General features: G+C 39.5%; 1 protein-coding gene across 1 annotated transcript in view; it reads left to right on the forward strand.

Annotated features, from left to right (window-relative positions):
- Positions 1-4,529: 4,529 nt before the first annotated feature.
- The window catches only part of LCT (lactase), a 48,103-nt gene continuing 35,511 nt past the window's right edge, over positions 4,530-17,121 (forward strand). The window contains exons 1-2 of the mRNA XM_068969467.1: positions 4,530-5,169; positions 15,946-16,025. Coding sequence (XP_068825568.1) covers positions 4,530-5,169; positions 15,946-16,025 — 720 coding nt within the window. The remainder of the gene's footprint in view (positions 5,170-15,945; positions 16,026-17,121) is intronic.

The raw sequence follows: 17,121 nt of genomic DNA on the forward strand, positions 1-17,121 counted from the left end.
TGTACTCCAGTATTTTTCCTGAAGAAATACCTATCTGTGTATAGACAAAGGCGTAGATGATGACACCCAATCAACAAAATAATGATGGTGGAGCATCACACAATACAGCCCTTGAAAATAATCAGATATATCAATATTTACACAAGTGAAAAGATCTCCAAGTGTGCTATACGGTACAAATGCTAGTTGTACATCAGTACTCACATTATAGTACCTCTTACTTTGTATACTTGTAGGGAAAACTAAATTCGTTATGTACATACAGATGTAATAAATGATGGATATTTCATAGGAAGTACCTGAGATTAGGTATAAGACAAATGGAAACATTTTATCTAAATTTCAGGGATATTTATGATAATACATTTATTTACTATTTCTATAATTATATATATTTAGAGAGAAAACGATGATTATAAACAGATTAATTTGAAAATGGTATATTGACCTGGGGCTGTCAGGGTCACCTTGAAAATTCCACTAAATGAAATAAAACTATTTCTATTTATATATATATATATATATATATATATATATATCACATATTTCTAAGACAGTTCCAAGGAAAAAATGATAGGAGAGGCCATGTCCTTTCATTAAGTGAATAGATAGACAAGGACTAAAAAGTCTAGAAACACATCTAGATAAATATTTCATTTCCTTTTTTTTCCCACTCCACTGGGTCTTTGTTGCTTTGTGTGGGCTTTCTCCAGTTGAGTTGAGTGGGCTTCTCACTGCAGCCTCTTGTGGAGTACAGGCTTTAGGCAGCAGGCTTCAGTAGTTGCAGCTTGCAGGCTCAGCAGCTGTCATGTGCAGCCTCTCGGGCACACAGGCTTGGTAGTGGAAGCTTGTGGGCTCCACAGCACAGGCTCAGTAGTTGTGGCACATGTGCTTAGTTGCTCCGTGGCATGTGGAATCTTCCTGGACCAGGGATCGAACCCATGTTCCCTGCATTGGCAGGCAGATTCTTATCTACTGTGCCATCAGGGAAGTCCCAAATACTTGGCTTCTGAAAAATGGCATTTCAAATAGTGGGGAAGGAATGGCCTACGCAACAACCCATTAGAAGTTTAAAAAGTCTGGTAACATGCAACATAAAGATGGAATAAAGATCTAAAGATTAGAAACAAGAATATTAAATAATACATTTGACACAAGCTTTCAAAAATATGGTACTAAGTAATGTATTTTGAAGGATACACTTCAAATAAGCCAAATTTTAAAACGGGGGGACTTTTTTTTTCTATCACATTTTAATACATGATATCCAAACTATTGAGTTCCTATGTCATAGTAAGTTAAATAATAAAATTGTACAATGGATATGAACCTAAATCTCAGAAGAAAAACAGGTAGCCATTTAACATGAAAAACTACCCCTCCAAACCAAAAATGTGTCCAAATGTGAATTTATAACAGGTGTGAGCAAACTAGAGAGATTTAGACACACTTAACTATAAGCAGGATTTAAGTCTGAAGAAACCTGCTTTGGATTGCAATCAAAATTCCAAATGGGCACACCATTGAGTTAGCAACTTAATTTCTAAAACTCTTATCTTAAATGTGGACAAAGATGTATAGCTAAAAATATTAATTTGCAACATATTAAAATTAAGAATCAACCAATATTCAATATGCAAGAGGTTAAATTGAAGTGCAGAGAAAAAAAAGCTAAGGAACACTGCATTAAACATAGTTCCATGTATCTTTTATATATTTGAAATGTTATACACATATTTGCATTTGTATATGTAATAATAATAGCTATCATTGAGTTGTAAGGTTCTAAATATGCTAATGAATGACCTCATTTAATTCTCACAACCCTGTATATCCCCATTCTACAGCTGAGAGAACAGAGACAGAAATTAAGTAACTTCCACCAGATGAGACTTAAACTCCTGGCACTCTGACTCCTGAATACCATTAATATATGCAGAGAAAGAAAATTGGAAGGAAGCACTGTATTGAAAATGATTATCCTAGAAAGGGAAACAAAGAGGGGAATTAGTAAATTTTTATACATATTTCTATACTGCTTGAATCTGTTATAAAATGTATTCATCATGTATATACTTATGTATATTTAAAGGAGGAAAAAAGTTTGGTGAGGAACTCACTTTTGTTCTGCTATGTAAATAAATTTTAAGATAATTTGTAAGTAAGAAAAACATATTAGTACACTCCAGGAGTTGGTGATGGACAGGGAGGCCTGGCGTGCTGCAGTCCATGGAGTTGCAAAGAGTCAGACATGACTGAGTGACTGAACTGAAGTAAGAAAAAATGTGAAGGACTTTTTTCTTCACTTTCCAGCTTCCTTGGCTTAAATTGTATGAGAAGTTTGAGGTTATTGTGCCATCTCTATGGCTTTAAAATTTTTTGATATTACATTGATGAATCATACTGTTCATGGGGTTCTCAAGGCAGGAATACTGAATTGGTTTACCATTCCCTTCTCCAGTGGGCCACATTTTGTCAGAACTCTCCACCATGACCCGTCCATCTTGGGTGGCCCTACATGGCATGGCTCATAGTTTCATGGAGTTAGACAAGGCTGTTTCATGTGATCAGATTGGTTAGTTTTCTGTGATTGTGGTTTTCAGTCTGTCTGTCCTCTGATGGAGAAGGACAAGAGGCTTATGAAAGCTTCCTGATCAGATAGACTGACCGAGGGAGATACTAGGTCTTGTTCTGATGGCCGGAGCTATGCTCAGTAAATCTTTAATCCAATTTTCAGTTGATGGGTGGAGCTGTGCTCCCTCCCTGCTATCTATCTCGGGCCAAACTATGGTGGAGGCAGTGAAGATAATGGTGACCTCCCTCAAAAGATCCCATGCATGTACTGCTACAGTCCATGCCCTCAACCTGCAGCAGGCCACCACTGACCCACGCCTTCGCCGGAGACTCCCGGACACTCACAGGCAAGTCTCCTGTGGGGTCACTGTTCCTTTCTTCTGGGTCCTGGTGCACAAGGTTCTGTTGTGCCCTCCAAGAGTCTATTTCTCAGTCCTGTGCAAGTTCTGGTGAGGTTAATGGTGACCTCCTCCAAGAGGACTTATGCCATAACCACACCCAGAGCCCCTGTCCCTGCGGCAGACAACTGCCGACCGGTACCTCCACAGGAGTCGCTCAGACACAGTTCTGTCTCAGTCTTTGTGGGGTCCCAGGTCCTGGTGTGCACAAGGTTTGTTTGAGCGTCTCTGGTGGAAATGGGGTTTGATTCTAAAGGTGAATTCGCCCCTCCTACCTTCTTGCTGGGGCTTCTCCTTTGCCCTTGGACGTGGGTTATCTCCTCACAACCACTCCAGTGAAGTGCAGGCGCCACTCCTGATCTTGGACGTGGGGTATCTCCTCTCCTCTGGCTGCTTACCGCTCCAGCAGGGCCACTGGATTCCTTATATTGACAAAGAAGGCAAGAATATACAATAGGGCAAAGACAGCCTCTTCAATAAATGGTGCTGGTTCCAAATAGGAAGAGGAGTAGGTCAAGGCTATATATTGTCACCGTGCTTATTTAACTTATATGCAGAGTACATCATGAGAAACGCTGGGCTGGAGGATGCACAAGCTGGAATCAAGATTGCCAGGAGAAATATCAATAACCTCAGATATGCAGATGACACCACCTTTATGGCAGAAAGTGAAGAAGAACTAAAGAGCCTCTTGATGAAAGTGAAAGAGGAGAGTGAAACAATTGGCTTAAAGCTCAACATTCAGAAAACAAAGATCATGGCATCTGGTCCCGTCACTTCATGGCAAACAGATGAAGAAACAGTGGAAACAGTGGCAGACTTTATTTTTGGGGGGGCTCCAAAATCACTGCAGATGGTGACTGCAGCCATGAAATAAAAAGACACCTACTCCTTGGAAGAAAAGCTATGACCAACCTAGACAGCATATTAAAAAGCAGACACATTACTTTGTCAACAAAGGTCCATCTAGTCAGGGCTATAGTTTTACCAGTAGTCATGCATGGGTGTGAGAGTTGGTTAATAAAGAAGGCTGAGCGCTAAAGAATTGATGCTTTTGAACTGTGGTGTTGGAGAAGACTCTGGAGAGTCCCTTGGACTGCAAGGAGATCCAACCAGTCCATCCTAAAGGAAATCAGTCCTGAATGTTCATTGGAAGGACTGATGTTGAAGCTGAAACTCCAATATTTTAGCCACATGATGCGAAAAGCTGATTCATTTGAAAAGACCCTGATGCTGGGAAAGATTGAAGGCAGGAGGAGAAGGGGCTGACAGAGGACGAGATGGTTGGATGACCTCACCGACTCAGTGGACATGAGTTTGGGTAAACTCTGGGAGTTGCTGATGGACAGGGAGGCCTGGCATGTTGCCGTCATGGAGTCGCAAAGAGTCGGACACGACTGAGCTACTGAACTGAACTGGACTGATGAATCATGTACTGATTTCATTATTGTAGATAAAGCAGTTACATATTAAGTGTTAATAGTTGCTTGGTATTTTACAACCTCAACTGAAGTTATAAAGTAAGTATTCCACAAACCTCCTGACAGTTCCTTGAAGATGGAGCTGGCCTGGCATTTAGTCCTTATTGTCCTTTTAAGTTTTTCTTGCTGGGGTTTAGACTGGGACTCTGATAAAAATTTCATCTCAGCTGCTGGTCCTCTAACCAACAACTTGCTACACAACCTGAGGGATCCCCTGGGAAACCAGGATCCTCCCTTTGTAGCAGAAGATGAAGAAATTTACGTTTGTCGCCAGCCACTGCCTGCATTCCTGCCAGAGTACTTTAGAAGTGTCCGTGCCAGTATGATCACCCATTACAAAGTATTTCTGCCATGGGCACAACTTCTCCCAGAAGGAATCTCGGAGAACCCAGACAAGGGAACAGTGCTATGCTATCGGCAACTGCTTGAGGCCCTCAAGACTGCTCAGCTTCAGCCCCTGGTGGTTCTACACCACCAGACCCTCCCTGCCAGCACTCTCCAGAGAACTGAGGCCTTTGCCGATCTCTTTGCTGCCTATGCCTCCTTCGCCTTCCGCTCCTTTGGGGACCTAGTTGAGATCTGGTTCACTTTTAGTGACTTGGAGCGAGTGATCACTAAGCTTCCCCACCAGGAATCAAGATCTTCACGTCTGCAGATCCTCACTGATGCCCACAGAAAAGCCTATGAGATTTACCATGAAAAATATGCTTCTCAAGGTGAGTTCACACAACCCTGATGGCTGACCCACCGCAGCCTTCATCATCCACCTTCATCCACCCTTCTTAAAGCAGGACTCAGCATTTCTTTCCACTTACTTTCAACAGTCCCTTCATAGCTATTTATAAGTGAGAAATTAATACCATCCTGAGGATTTCTTGGTGGAGGTAGGTAGGGATGGCTTGCATTGTACCATGCCCAATATCCCCTTTGAAAAATGTCTTTAAACCCTCCTTACCTAGTCTTGAGTCTACACTATTATCAATTATCTGTCTTTCCTTCTTCAGTCTTGCCTCCCTGACTCTCCCTAGGATTTCAAGATTGCCCATTCTCTTTCAGCCTCCCTGCTTTCTTTTTTACGTTTTAATTTTTTAAATTCTGACCATGCTTCATGGCTTGGGAGACCTTAGTTTCCCAACGAGGGGTCAAAACCATGCCCTGTATAGTGGAAGCTCAGAGTCCTAACCACTGGACCACCCGAGAAACCTTGAGCCTCCCTGTTTTTCTTAGGTAAAGCGAATTACATGTTCTAGTTGAAGCTTATATTCCAGCAGGGGAGACAAATACAAGATAAAACAATGATATGCTGATGGATAGTGAGAAGGGCATGATTACAATTGTCCATATTCCTGCTTCATAGCTAATGTAAGCTTCCCATTCACTAGGTCTGGACAGATTCAGGACATTGATTCTAATATATTCCCTAGATGAATCTGAGGTATACCAATTTTGAGAACCAATTAGGTTAGATTAATTAGATTAATTGGATTAGATATGCTTTTTAGTTTTTATTATATACTGTATATTTGTATACATACTATATATCTGTATACTTGTATATTCTACTTTTTAAATTTATTTTTAATTGGAAGATAATTACTTTACAATTTTGTGCTGGTTTCTGCCGTACAATAACATGAGTCCCATAAGTATACATATTCCCCCTCCCTCTTCCCATACCATATTCTACCTTTGAAACTTTACACATTTAATTAATATATTCTCATTTTAATAAAACCTCATTGAAAATATGATTTTCAGTGTTCTTACATGTTCACATTATATTAATGGCTCATTTAAAATATTTCATTTTTACATACCAGTTTAATTTTCACAGTTAAAAATTACGTTGCAATGAACATATGTATAAATGCTTGCCTTCAGATAAATTCTGACAGACTTTTTTTTTTTAATTATTTATGTAATTTATGGCTGTGCAGTCTTCATTGCTGCGCGTGGGCTTTCTCTAGCTGCACAGTGAGACGTGCAGGCTTCTCACCGCGGTGCCTTCCCCTGTGCCCCCGGGCCCTATGCTTGAGGGCTTCAGTAGCTTCAGTGCCTGGACTTAGCTCCCCATGGCACGTGGGACCTTCCTGGACCAGAGATCAAACCTGTGTCCCCTGTTTCGGCAGGCAGATTCTTTAGCACTGAGGCACCAGGGAAGCCCTCTGAGATTCTTGAAACTGAAATTACTGGGTCAGAAGATGCGCTTTCTTTAAGACTTCAAAGGATGTTGCTAAATTATTTTCCAGAAAAGTTGTAACTTTATACTAACAACTACAAAATTGTCCTTCTAACCCTACTCAGCCTGTTTTCAGTGATGTAATTGTTTTATCATTGGTGTAGACAGAAAGAGTTGATAACCGATCTATAATAAAAATAGAAAAGAGTTTTATTCAAGCCAAATGAGAACTAGATCTTTGGAGAGAGCCTCTCAGAAAGCTCTGAGGAATTCCTCAAGAAAAGCATGGTTTTAAGCACAGTTTTATATTTCATCAGAAAAAAGAACATGAACCATGACAGGGGAACGTTCCTGCAAAGTTTTGAAAAAAGACAGATTAGCATGTGCACAGAGAGTGTGTGTGGCTGGCCACCCAGGAAGGAAGCCTTATTATCAAAGGTGTACTCTCTCTGACATCCCAGGAAAAGAGGCATTCATCTCTATCTTCACAATAGACATTCTTTACTTCTGGACAATGCATCTTCTTTAATGCTTAAAGCACATGGACAATGTATGTTTAATAGACTACAAAACGGGATGTTCTAGTTAGCATTAAGTTTATGTTAAATCATGCATAAGCCAGAATGACTTCCCCATATCTCAGTACACGAAACTTTTCTTCCATCATTGGTAATTTGATGGCTGAACACTATTATCGCCTTATATTCTTTATTTGCATGTGTTCAGTTATAGAGAGGTTAGACATTTTTTCTGTGTTTAAAATAAAATCAGGGCAAGGGAAAAAAGAGTGGGAATGTGGATAGGGCTAATTTAGATATGATTGTCAAAAAGGCTGTCCTTGGGCCACCTTTTTAGCCAAGTCGAAGGAGGGAGAGAGCAAGCACAGGACCTGGAGGATTACAAGCCACTGGGTGAGAAAACAACCCTGCCGAGGGAACCACAAAAGCCCAGCTGTCGGTTTCATAAACTGTAGAGCAAAGGAGAAGAGGAGATGCCGGATTTGAATCTGGTTTCCTTAAAAGCCTATCATGGGATGAGTGAGAAAATAAATATTTATTGACTGTAATTCTACTGAAGAAGCTTTGAGTAAAATGAACTTTGAAAGAAGGCGAAGCTAGACATGGATCATCTGAAGCTGAAGAAAATCTGCCTTATTTTGAGGACCAATTCCATAGAATTATTTTAAATTATAAAGCTATACATACATGTTTGTTAAAATGTTTTACATATTTCATCAGGTTTTCATATTTTGATCCTCATCAGGTTACTAAAGACTATTTTCTTTCTTAAACTCATATTTGCCTTCTTTTCTTCTTCTGCTCATTCCTCCAGCCCACATTCCATGTTTTATCAACATCACTAGATTGTCTGTCCCTGATATAATACAGGACACTAAGTAAATTCTCTTCTCAGTCTCTTTACTATTCCAAAAGGCAGTTTTCCTTCCTCCTTTCTCTCTCTCATTCATCCCCAGCTTTTTAATCCAATTCCATAGCTTTGTTGTTCTTTGTAAAATACATTTTTAATATACCCAAATAAGTTACATATGTTGATTAAAAGCAAAATATAACTTTTCAAAAGCAGGGATATTGAATAATATCCCCTGAACTGAAAAGAAATTTGGAGACCAAAAAGTGAAGCAGGCAACTCCGTAAAGTGTAACTCCGGGGTTTATTGTGGGTAACTTACATATGGGTTGGATTGGCGATCGGGAAGCATTTGCAGCTGCATTCCCCACTGCTGGGCTTCCCTGAGAGCTCAGTTGGTAAGAATCCATCTGCAAAGCAGGAGACCCTGATTCAATTCCTGGGTCGGGAAGATCCCCTGGAGAAGAGATAGGTTGCCCACTCCAGTGTTGTGGGGCTTCCCTTGTGGCTCAGCTGGTAAAGAATCCGCCTGCAATGCGGGAGACCTGGGTTCCATCCCTGGGTTGGGAAGATCCCCTGGAGAAGGGAAAGGCCTTCAGTATTCTGGCCTGGAGAATTCCATGAACCGTATAGCCCATGGACACGACAAAATGTCGGACTCGACTGAGCGACTTTCGCTTCCCCACTGCCGAAAGGGGTACAGGGAATTTAAAGGGGCCAAAGCTAAAAATGCAAGCTGGCCACTAAGCGAGTAGCACATTTGCACCAATGGGAGCCGGGGGTTTCTCCTCCCCCTTGGGGTCTCATGACCGTTTTTCCTTGTGGACCATTAACTATCTGTGTGAGGTGAAGAGCATTCTTCCAGTTCTTGCATCACATGAAGACAGGGGTAAAAGTTGATAGGAAAGTTATCTGGCTTGGGTACATTTCTTGTGAGTACACTAGAGCTCAGTCACGCAGGAAGGGAAGTGGGTAGGACTGCAGGCCTAAGAAGGAGCTGACAAAATGCGGTCAGTGTGATTCAGCCACATAATAATTAACATCCATGAAGTGACCACACAGTCCAGCAATTAAGCTATAACAATACTGTGATGGTTTTGTAACATATAGAAATATTGAATTACTATTTATACACATGGACTAACAATGTTGTAGGTCAATTATGCTTCAATTTTTTTAAAGCAAGTAAACAGCAAAAAATGAAATTATACCTACAACATAATATCTGCTAGGTAGAGACCCAAGAGAAATAAAAGCAAATGTCAAGGCAAAAATATTTGCATCACAAATATTCATAGCAGTATTATTCTATTATTCATAATAACCAAAAATGGAAACAACCCTAATGGCCATCAATTGATGGATAAACAAAAAGTGGCATATTAGTAAAATGCAACAGTACTCAGCGCTTGAAAGGAGTGATTGATTCATGCTACAATATGATAATTCTTGAAGACATTATGCTAAGTGAAGGCAGCCAGCCCCAAAAGACCACATATTATATGATTTCATTGATATTAAATGTCCAGAGTAGAAAAATCTATTGTAAAGAAACTAAAGTAGAGTAGTGATGTCTGGGGCTAGAAGAGAGAATGGGAACTGACTGCTAATCGGTATGTAATATCTTTCTGGGTGACTAAAGTGTTCCAGAATTAGTGCAGAGAGTTGCACAGCTTTGTAAATGTACTAAAGATAACAAAATTTTATAGTTTAAAAGGATGTATTTTATAGTATATGAATTATACCTCAATTTTAATGTAAAAATTAGTTAGAAAGTTGAGGGATTATGAGACAAAACAAACCATATCACAACTTTTGTCTACTTGTATATTTTTCCCTATCTCATCTCCCATTCTCCCCACTCCATCCCAGGTTAGCACTGTGCTAAATATTCCACCCATCTTGTATTAGACTATGGCTTTCCCCCTCCAACTTTGGTGTCATAATGGATGTACAAGTTCAAGCATTTCAAATAAAATAATTAATTACAGGAAAAGTGGCATTTTATTATATACATTTTAGCCAAAAACTCACCATGTTTAAAAAATATGTTTAAAAATTAAATTCCCATTTACTGCTGATTAGAAAATAAACAATCTGAAATGAAGTTCTGATTTTTTTCCAAGGAATTTTTTACCAGGGTATGAGTTACCTACAGTGAAATGCATGGATCTTAATTTTACAGCCTGATCTATAAAATTGAACCCATACCCATATCAAGAAATAAAATTAAAACCATCCCCTCATCATGATATAAAACATTAATCAATACCTCCAAAAACCTCATTTCTGATCATTGTATCCCTTCCTAAATCCTTACCCCAGAAACAAACGTTGGTCTGGCTCCTATAGTACAGATATGAATGGAACCATACAGTGTGTACTATTTTGTGTCTGTCTTTTTCCATCAGCATGTTTGTGAGATTCATTTATTTTGTTGCTGTTAGTAATTTGCTGCTTGTTTCTTCTCAGTGGTGTTCTATTATGGATGTATCACAATTGAAGGGCACTTGGGCAATTTCCAGTTTTTATCTCTTATATAAATAGGTTGCTATGGTTTGCATGGACGTATGTTTTCATTTCTCTTGGATAATATCTAGGAGTGGAAATGCTGGATTACAGGGGAGAGATGTATTTGACTTTCTAAGAAACTGCCAATTTCCCAAAGCAGTTGTTCCATTTTATACTCCCACTAGCTATGTGTGAGAATTTAAGTAGCCTCATAATCCATACTAACATTTGGCATTTTCATCCTTTTCTATTTTAGCCATTCTGATGGTATCTCATTTAGATTGCATTACTTTTTTAATATAAATTTATTTATTTTAATTGGAGGCTAATTACTTTACAATATTATATTGGTTTTGCCATAAAGTTTCTAGCCCAACTGTGTATGTATTTAAACAATTTAGTGTCCAATTTTGCTTGGTTTGGAATTTAGCATGATGAAAGAGTATTATACTTTTTGTAGTCCTCTAGGACTTTTTTGTTTAAACAAAATTGTTTCCAAGGCTTATTGATATTGTTGAATAGAGCTATATCATCTTCTTTTCACTGCTAAATGATATTCCACTGTGGGACTAAGCCAAGTTTTATTAATTCATTTTCCTGCTTATGGACATTCTAGTTTTCAAATTTTGCTATTATGGACATAGCTGTTATGAACATTCTTGCACATGCTTCTTTCTGCATATGTCTAAGAGTTGCACTTGTGTTTATACTCAAGTGATTGCTACTTGGGGGGATGTAAATATTTAGCTGTGAGAGATAAGTTGTTTTCCATTGTGGTTATACCAACTTACATTTCCTTGAGCAATGTATAAGTTCCTGTTGACCTCTTCCAACACGTGTAATTACCAGAATTATAAATTTTTGCCTATCTCACAGATGTAAAAATATTTCTTCATCATCCTTTATCATCTTCTTTACCTGATTCCTATTCAGATTGAGCAGGTCTTCACGTGTTTATTAGCCATATTTATTTCTTTGGTATAATTCCTGTTTTGCCTTTTATCCATTTATGTTTTGACTTGTTGGAATACTTTATATATTCTTTAATCTGCATTGGGTATAAGGGATGACGGTATTTTTCCACTTCTTATCTTTTCAGTTTTTTCATGGAGACTTTGAGGAAGAGAATTTCTTACTTTATACAAAATTATCAATCTTTTCTTTTGGTAGATTTTTTTATAAGTTCATGTGTATCATTTCTTAAGATAATGTTGTTTACTTATTTGCTTTGGGCCGTGCTGGGTCCTCGTTGCTGCGCGGGCTTTTTCTCTAGCTGCGGTGAGTGGGGGTGCTCTCTAGCTGCGGTGTGCAGGCTTCTCACTGCGGTGGCTTCTCTTGTTGCAAGCATGAGCTCGAGGGCACTCAGACTTCAGAAACCGCGGCTTCTTGGCTCAGTAGTTGCAGACACTGGGCTCCAGAGCACAGGCTCAATAGTCGTGGCACACAGGCTCAGTTGCCCCGAGTCATGTGAGATCTTCCCGATCAGGAATCAAAACGGAATCTTCTGCACTGGCTGGCTAATTCTTTACCACTGAGCTGCCAGGGAAGCCCCCAATCCTTTTCCCCTCTACTGTGAATCTCAGATATTAGGTAATTGTACCTCTTTCCAAGCACATTGTTTAGTCATTTTCTGTCATTGTGTCATTGTTGATATTTCTTAATAATTAAGGGGTAATCATTTAAAAGTCAGAGATAACCTGAAAAATTAAAAGTTATTGGTGGTTAAGAGTTTTTTTCCTTTCTAATCAAGACTTTTAAAAAATTAATATTACTTTTTTTGTTGTTTTGATTTTTACTTGTTTTGCATATCCAGGGCCAAGGAAGTAATTTGTTCAGCATGTTGGTAATATATCCATAGGAAGATAGTCTATCAATACAAGCAAACCTTTAAAGCATTTTTATTTTTTATTACTTTAGTTCTTTATTTACATGTTTATTGAGTTAGAGGTACGTGAGAAAATGTTAAACCAAACAACTACTTTGAAAACAGATTGAGTTGGTGATTTGAATTTATTTGGCTATTTTAAAAAGTACTTTGCTTTACCTAAATTCACTTGAATCCAAAATTTGAAGTATCCTAGTAACTTACTGAAATAACTGAGGTAGTGACTTGTTTCAAGATTGCATACATCCTACAATAATATTACTTTTTAGAACAGTTTTAGATTTATAGAAAATTTGAGCAGATAGTACAGAGTCTCCATATGTCCCCGCCCCTGGAACCAGTTTCCCATTATCACGGGACATTTGTTGCAATTAAAGAACCAATGTTGATATCCTATTACTAACTAAAGTCCATGTTTTATTCGGAGTTCCTTAATTTCTCCTGCATGTCCTTTTTCTACTCTAGGAACTAATCCAAGATACCACCTTATATTTAGTTGCCATGTCCCTGTAGGCTTCTCCAAGCTGTGAGAGGATATACAGCCCTGTGCATTGGCGGCCAGGATGTAAATGGTGTAGCCACTGTGGAAAACTGTATGGCAGTTCCTCAAGAAATTGAGCATGCAATTACCATATAATCTAGCACTTGCGGGTATACACCCAAAAGAACTGAAAGCGGGAACTTGAACAGATATTTGCACACCCATTTTCATGGCATTATTCAAAACAATCAAAAGATGAAAAGAATCCCTATGCCCATACAAGGATGAATGGATAAATAAAACATGCTAGATACATACAATTGAATGTTATTCAGCCTTAAAAAGAAATGAAATTCTGACACATGCTACAGCAGGGATGGACCTTGAGTACACTACACCAAGAGCAATAAGCCAGACACAAAAGGACAAACACTGTATGACTCCACCTCTGTGAAGGACCTAGAATGATCAAACTCGCAGAGACAGAAAGCAGAGCAATGATTACCAGAGCCCGGGTGGAGCGGGAGTGGGGAGGTACTCATGGGCCCGGAGTTTCCGTTTGAAACTATGGAAATTTGGGGAGGTGGATGGTGGTGGCAGCTGCAGAACAAAGCCACTTTTACAAAACTTAACGGTGAATTTTACGTTGTGTATTTTTACCGCAATTTTGAGTTCTTTTCTAATGACTGTGGGTTGTTATAAACCTCCTGCTCATGTTTTCAACGTCCTACCGTGGGAAGGATATGAAAAAATTCTTGGCAGACCAGCAGGAGCATGAACACATCTCTCACAGAAAAAGTCGAGTTGCACACCGCGCCTCCCACTGCCAACGTCAGAATGCAGTCAACACTGGGCTCCCACCCTCCTCCTGAAGCACTGATACTGGCGGTTCAGTACTGGCCTCATTGATTGCTTTTATTTAAACACTTGGGGCAAAAGGGAGAGGAGCAAACAAAAGGGGCTGTTTTGTATGAACAGTAGCAATGGCTTTTAGAGGAATTACATACTTTTGTGATGGAAACAGAACTGAGCTTATCCTTAAACAAAATCTAGTAATACCTGTGAGGGACATAAACTCACACATTGCCATGCAGTGATTTTCTACATAGGCTTGAAACAGTTAATACTCAGCCCCCAGCAGATACTGATTTTGAGCTCTGTAGACAAGAACACTGACCTTTAACCATATCCAGCAAAAATTACAAGATAAATTATCTTAAGCCAGTGCAATTACCCCCCACTTCAGTCCCAAAGAAACATGAACTGCCAGCTTAGAATGAGTTCCAGTTTTGAGCAGCCTGCATTTTATGTTATTTTAAGAAGTATAGTTTGTGTTTGCACTAGGAACCAGTTAGGAATAATATCGGAAAGTTTATTTTGTATGATATGAGAATTTCTGGAACTTCTGGTACATTTGTTCACTCTGAGTCTAAACACAGCTTGTAAAGTCAAATAAGAGTGATGTGTGAGTTAATTGCACTTAGGGATTAACTGTCCTCCTGTGTCATGTCATTGATCCAGAGATAATACTAAATTGGACATTTAAAAATGTTCAGCACAGGCTGAGAACATATGTTCTACGTGTGCTGATGTGATGATAGACTGAAGTGTGGAAAATCTGTGGAAGGTGAAATGGCTCCACGGGGCACAATCACTGAATAACTGGAAAATAGCATTATCTTATCAGAAGGAGGACCAAATGTCTCTGAGTGATATTCCCTGCTCAGAGGATTTCAAAGTTCCATTATGCTTATCAAAATAAGCACTTTGGTAGTTGGCACCAGTTGGTTATTAATAGTGGTTTCATTGACTGGGGAGATCTTTCTCCTGTACAGAATTTGAATGTAGGAGAGAGGTCAGGCATATAAGCTTGTCGTTTAAGTCTCAGACTCTGGCTTTAGGCCATTTTGTTTACTGTTTCCAAAGCACAGGTCTGAGCACTTGCCTATGCACCCATCCTAAGCTTGCTATTTGCAGAGATTCGAGAAATATCGAAGCTTGCTCCTCAGGGAGCACACAATCTCAGCAGGAGATAAAGACTTTTGTGCATCAAGAAGTTAGATGGTGCTTCTGACAACTGAGGCATCCCAAGTCCACCACGTGAATGGGTGCATTCTCAGTCATGTCCGACTCTTTGCAACACCTTGGCCTGTAGCCTGCCAGGCTCCTCTGTCCATGGGATTTTTCCAGGAAACAATACTGGAGTGGGTTGCCGTTTCCTCTTCCAGGGGATCTTCCCCACCCAGGGATGAAACCCGCATCTCCTGCCTCTCCTGCATTGCCAGGTGGATTCTTTGCCACTAAGCCACCTGAGATGCCCACAGCAGCGTGTTTCAAACCAGTCTGAGCACCACTGTATCTGAAGCACCCAGGAAACTTGTTAAAAGGCCCTCATTCTTGGGACCACCCCAGTCGGCTGACAAGAAGACAGGTGATTCTGATGTACGTCAGCTTCAACACCACTGTTAGGCGATCAAATGTCAAAGCGAGAGGGTACAAGCTGCACAGGTCTATATTTCCTTCGTATTCTTCTCAATGCACAGTAAGGGTTGAATGGACATTTGCGCAGTGAATAAGGACAGGTAACAGCAGTCCCCTGAGAACACCCTACCTTTCCAAAGTCTCTCCACTTGGAAGTCTAAACTGTTGTTTAGACCAACAGTTCCCAAGCTTTAGTGTGTGTCAGAATCACCTGGAGAGCTTGTAAAGCACGCAGAGGCCAAAGTTTATTAGGAACTGAAACGTAGTTCTCTCCATTCTGCCTTTTCCATTGTGCGGGGTTAGGGAAAGGAACTGTTTTTATTCTTGCAAAAGACTTTACAAGTATCCTGCACGTCACTGTTCTGATTTATATGAAACAGTCTCTAAAGGGACATTTCTTAAAAAGCTACCTTGTTTTCTAAAATCTTTCAGCTAGAGTAAAATCATGTGAGTGATTTCTGCAGAAATCTTTTTTAAAGTTGGTGAATGTGGACTAGAAAGGCCAACAGGAAACGAGTTCACCAGTGGCTTCTGGGGTCACAGCCTCCTTCCTCTCTCACCTACATCCCCTCGTCTGTTTGGTTCCAGGTGGAAAACTCTCTGTGGTCCTGCAAGCTGAGATGGTCTCCAAACTCCTGCTAGAACCATCTACGTCTGCACTTGTCAAGGTAATGAAAGCCCAAAGAAACAGAATCTATAACTTCTGAGAAAAGTTGCAAGTTTACTTTTAAAAAAACAATAGAAATCTTTGTCGACTTGACATTCTTTATTTTAAATTTTATTTTATTGAAGTGTACTTGACCTACAATGCTGTGTTAATTTCTACTGTACAGCAAAAGGATTCAGTTATATATTTTATATATATATATATATACATTCTTTGTCACATTCTTTTCCATTATGGTTTATCACGGGATATTAAATATAGTTCACTATGCTATACAGAAGGACCTTGTTGTTTATCCATCCTACATATAATGGTTTGCTTGACATTCTTACAAATGCCTCTTCTGAGTGTTATGCATTCTCTAGATTTATAATTACTTTAAAACAAAATCTTAGTTGTTGTAGCCCCAGCTCTCACTTGGTCAAGTGTTAGCTTTTGCCTACACAAAGACGTCAAATGCCTCTGGTCTTGCTCCTTCTTAAAAAGAGCTTATCAGAAGAGAGGTCAGTTTTGTATTTTTTTGTTTGTATGTTTTTTAACAAAACAGATATTAGGGTAAGAGTTTTTTTTTAATAACATTAATAATGTGGTCCCTAGAGTGCCCATCCTGCTTTCTACCTCCTCTAAAGACAACTTTTAACTATAATTTTAATAAGAAATGTTAAAACATTTGAGAATTTAACAGCTTTGGCCCTTGTGATGTTGCCTGCTGGGCAGCGTGGAAAACCCTCTGAGAAAACAACTGATTCCTGTGGTTGTGCAGCAGTGTCTGTGCTGCGATGGAGGCCCCATGTGCCAAGGTCCAACATCAGATTTACAAGCTCAGGGATTTAAAATCCAGACATGATAAGGTTCTGAAATGACCAGGTCCAAGACTGATAGTATGACCAGAATACCAGAATATCTAAATTCTTTTACAAGGGGTGATAACTGCTATCAGTTATGAACTCAGGAGGCCAGAGTCCCGATCAGAAAATGCTTGTCAAGCAGTAGTCTTTGAACTGGTCTCTCTGCCCCCAGCTCCCCCCATGCAATACATCTTTTGCTGAATTCCCTGCTGAGAAGCTACATTCCCTTGAAACGGTGAAATTCCTCAG

This window comes from Capricornis sumatraensis, chromosome 3 (assembly GCF_032405125.1).
Source record: "Capricornis sumatraensis isolate serow.1 chromosome 3, serow.2, whole genome shotgun sequence".
Lineage (NCBI taxonomy): Eukaryota > Metazoa > Chordata > Mammalia > Artiodactyla > Bovidae > Capricornis > Capricornis sumatraensis.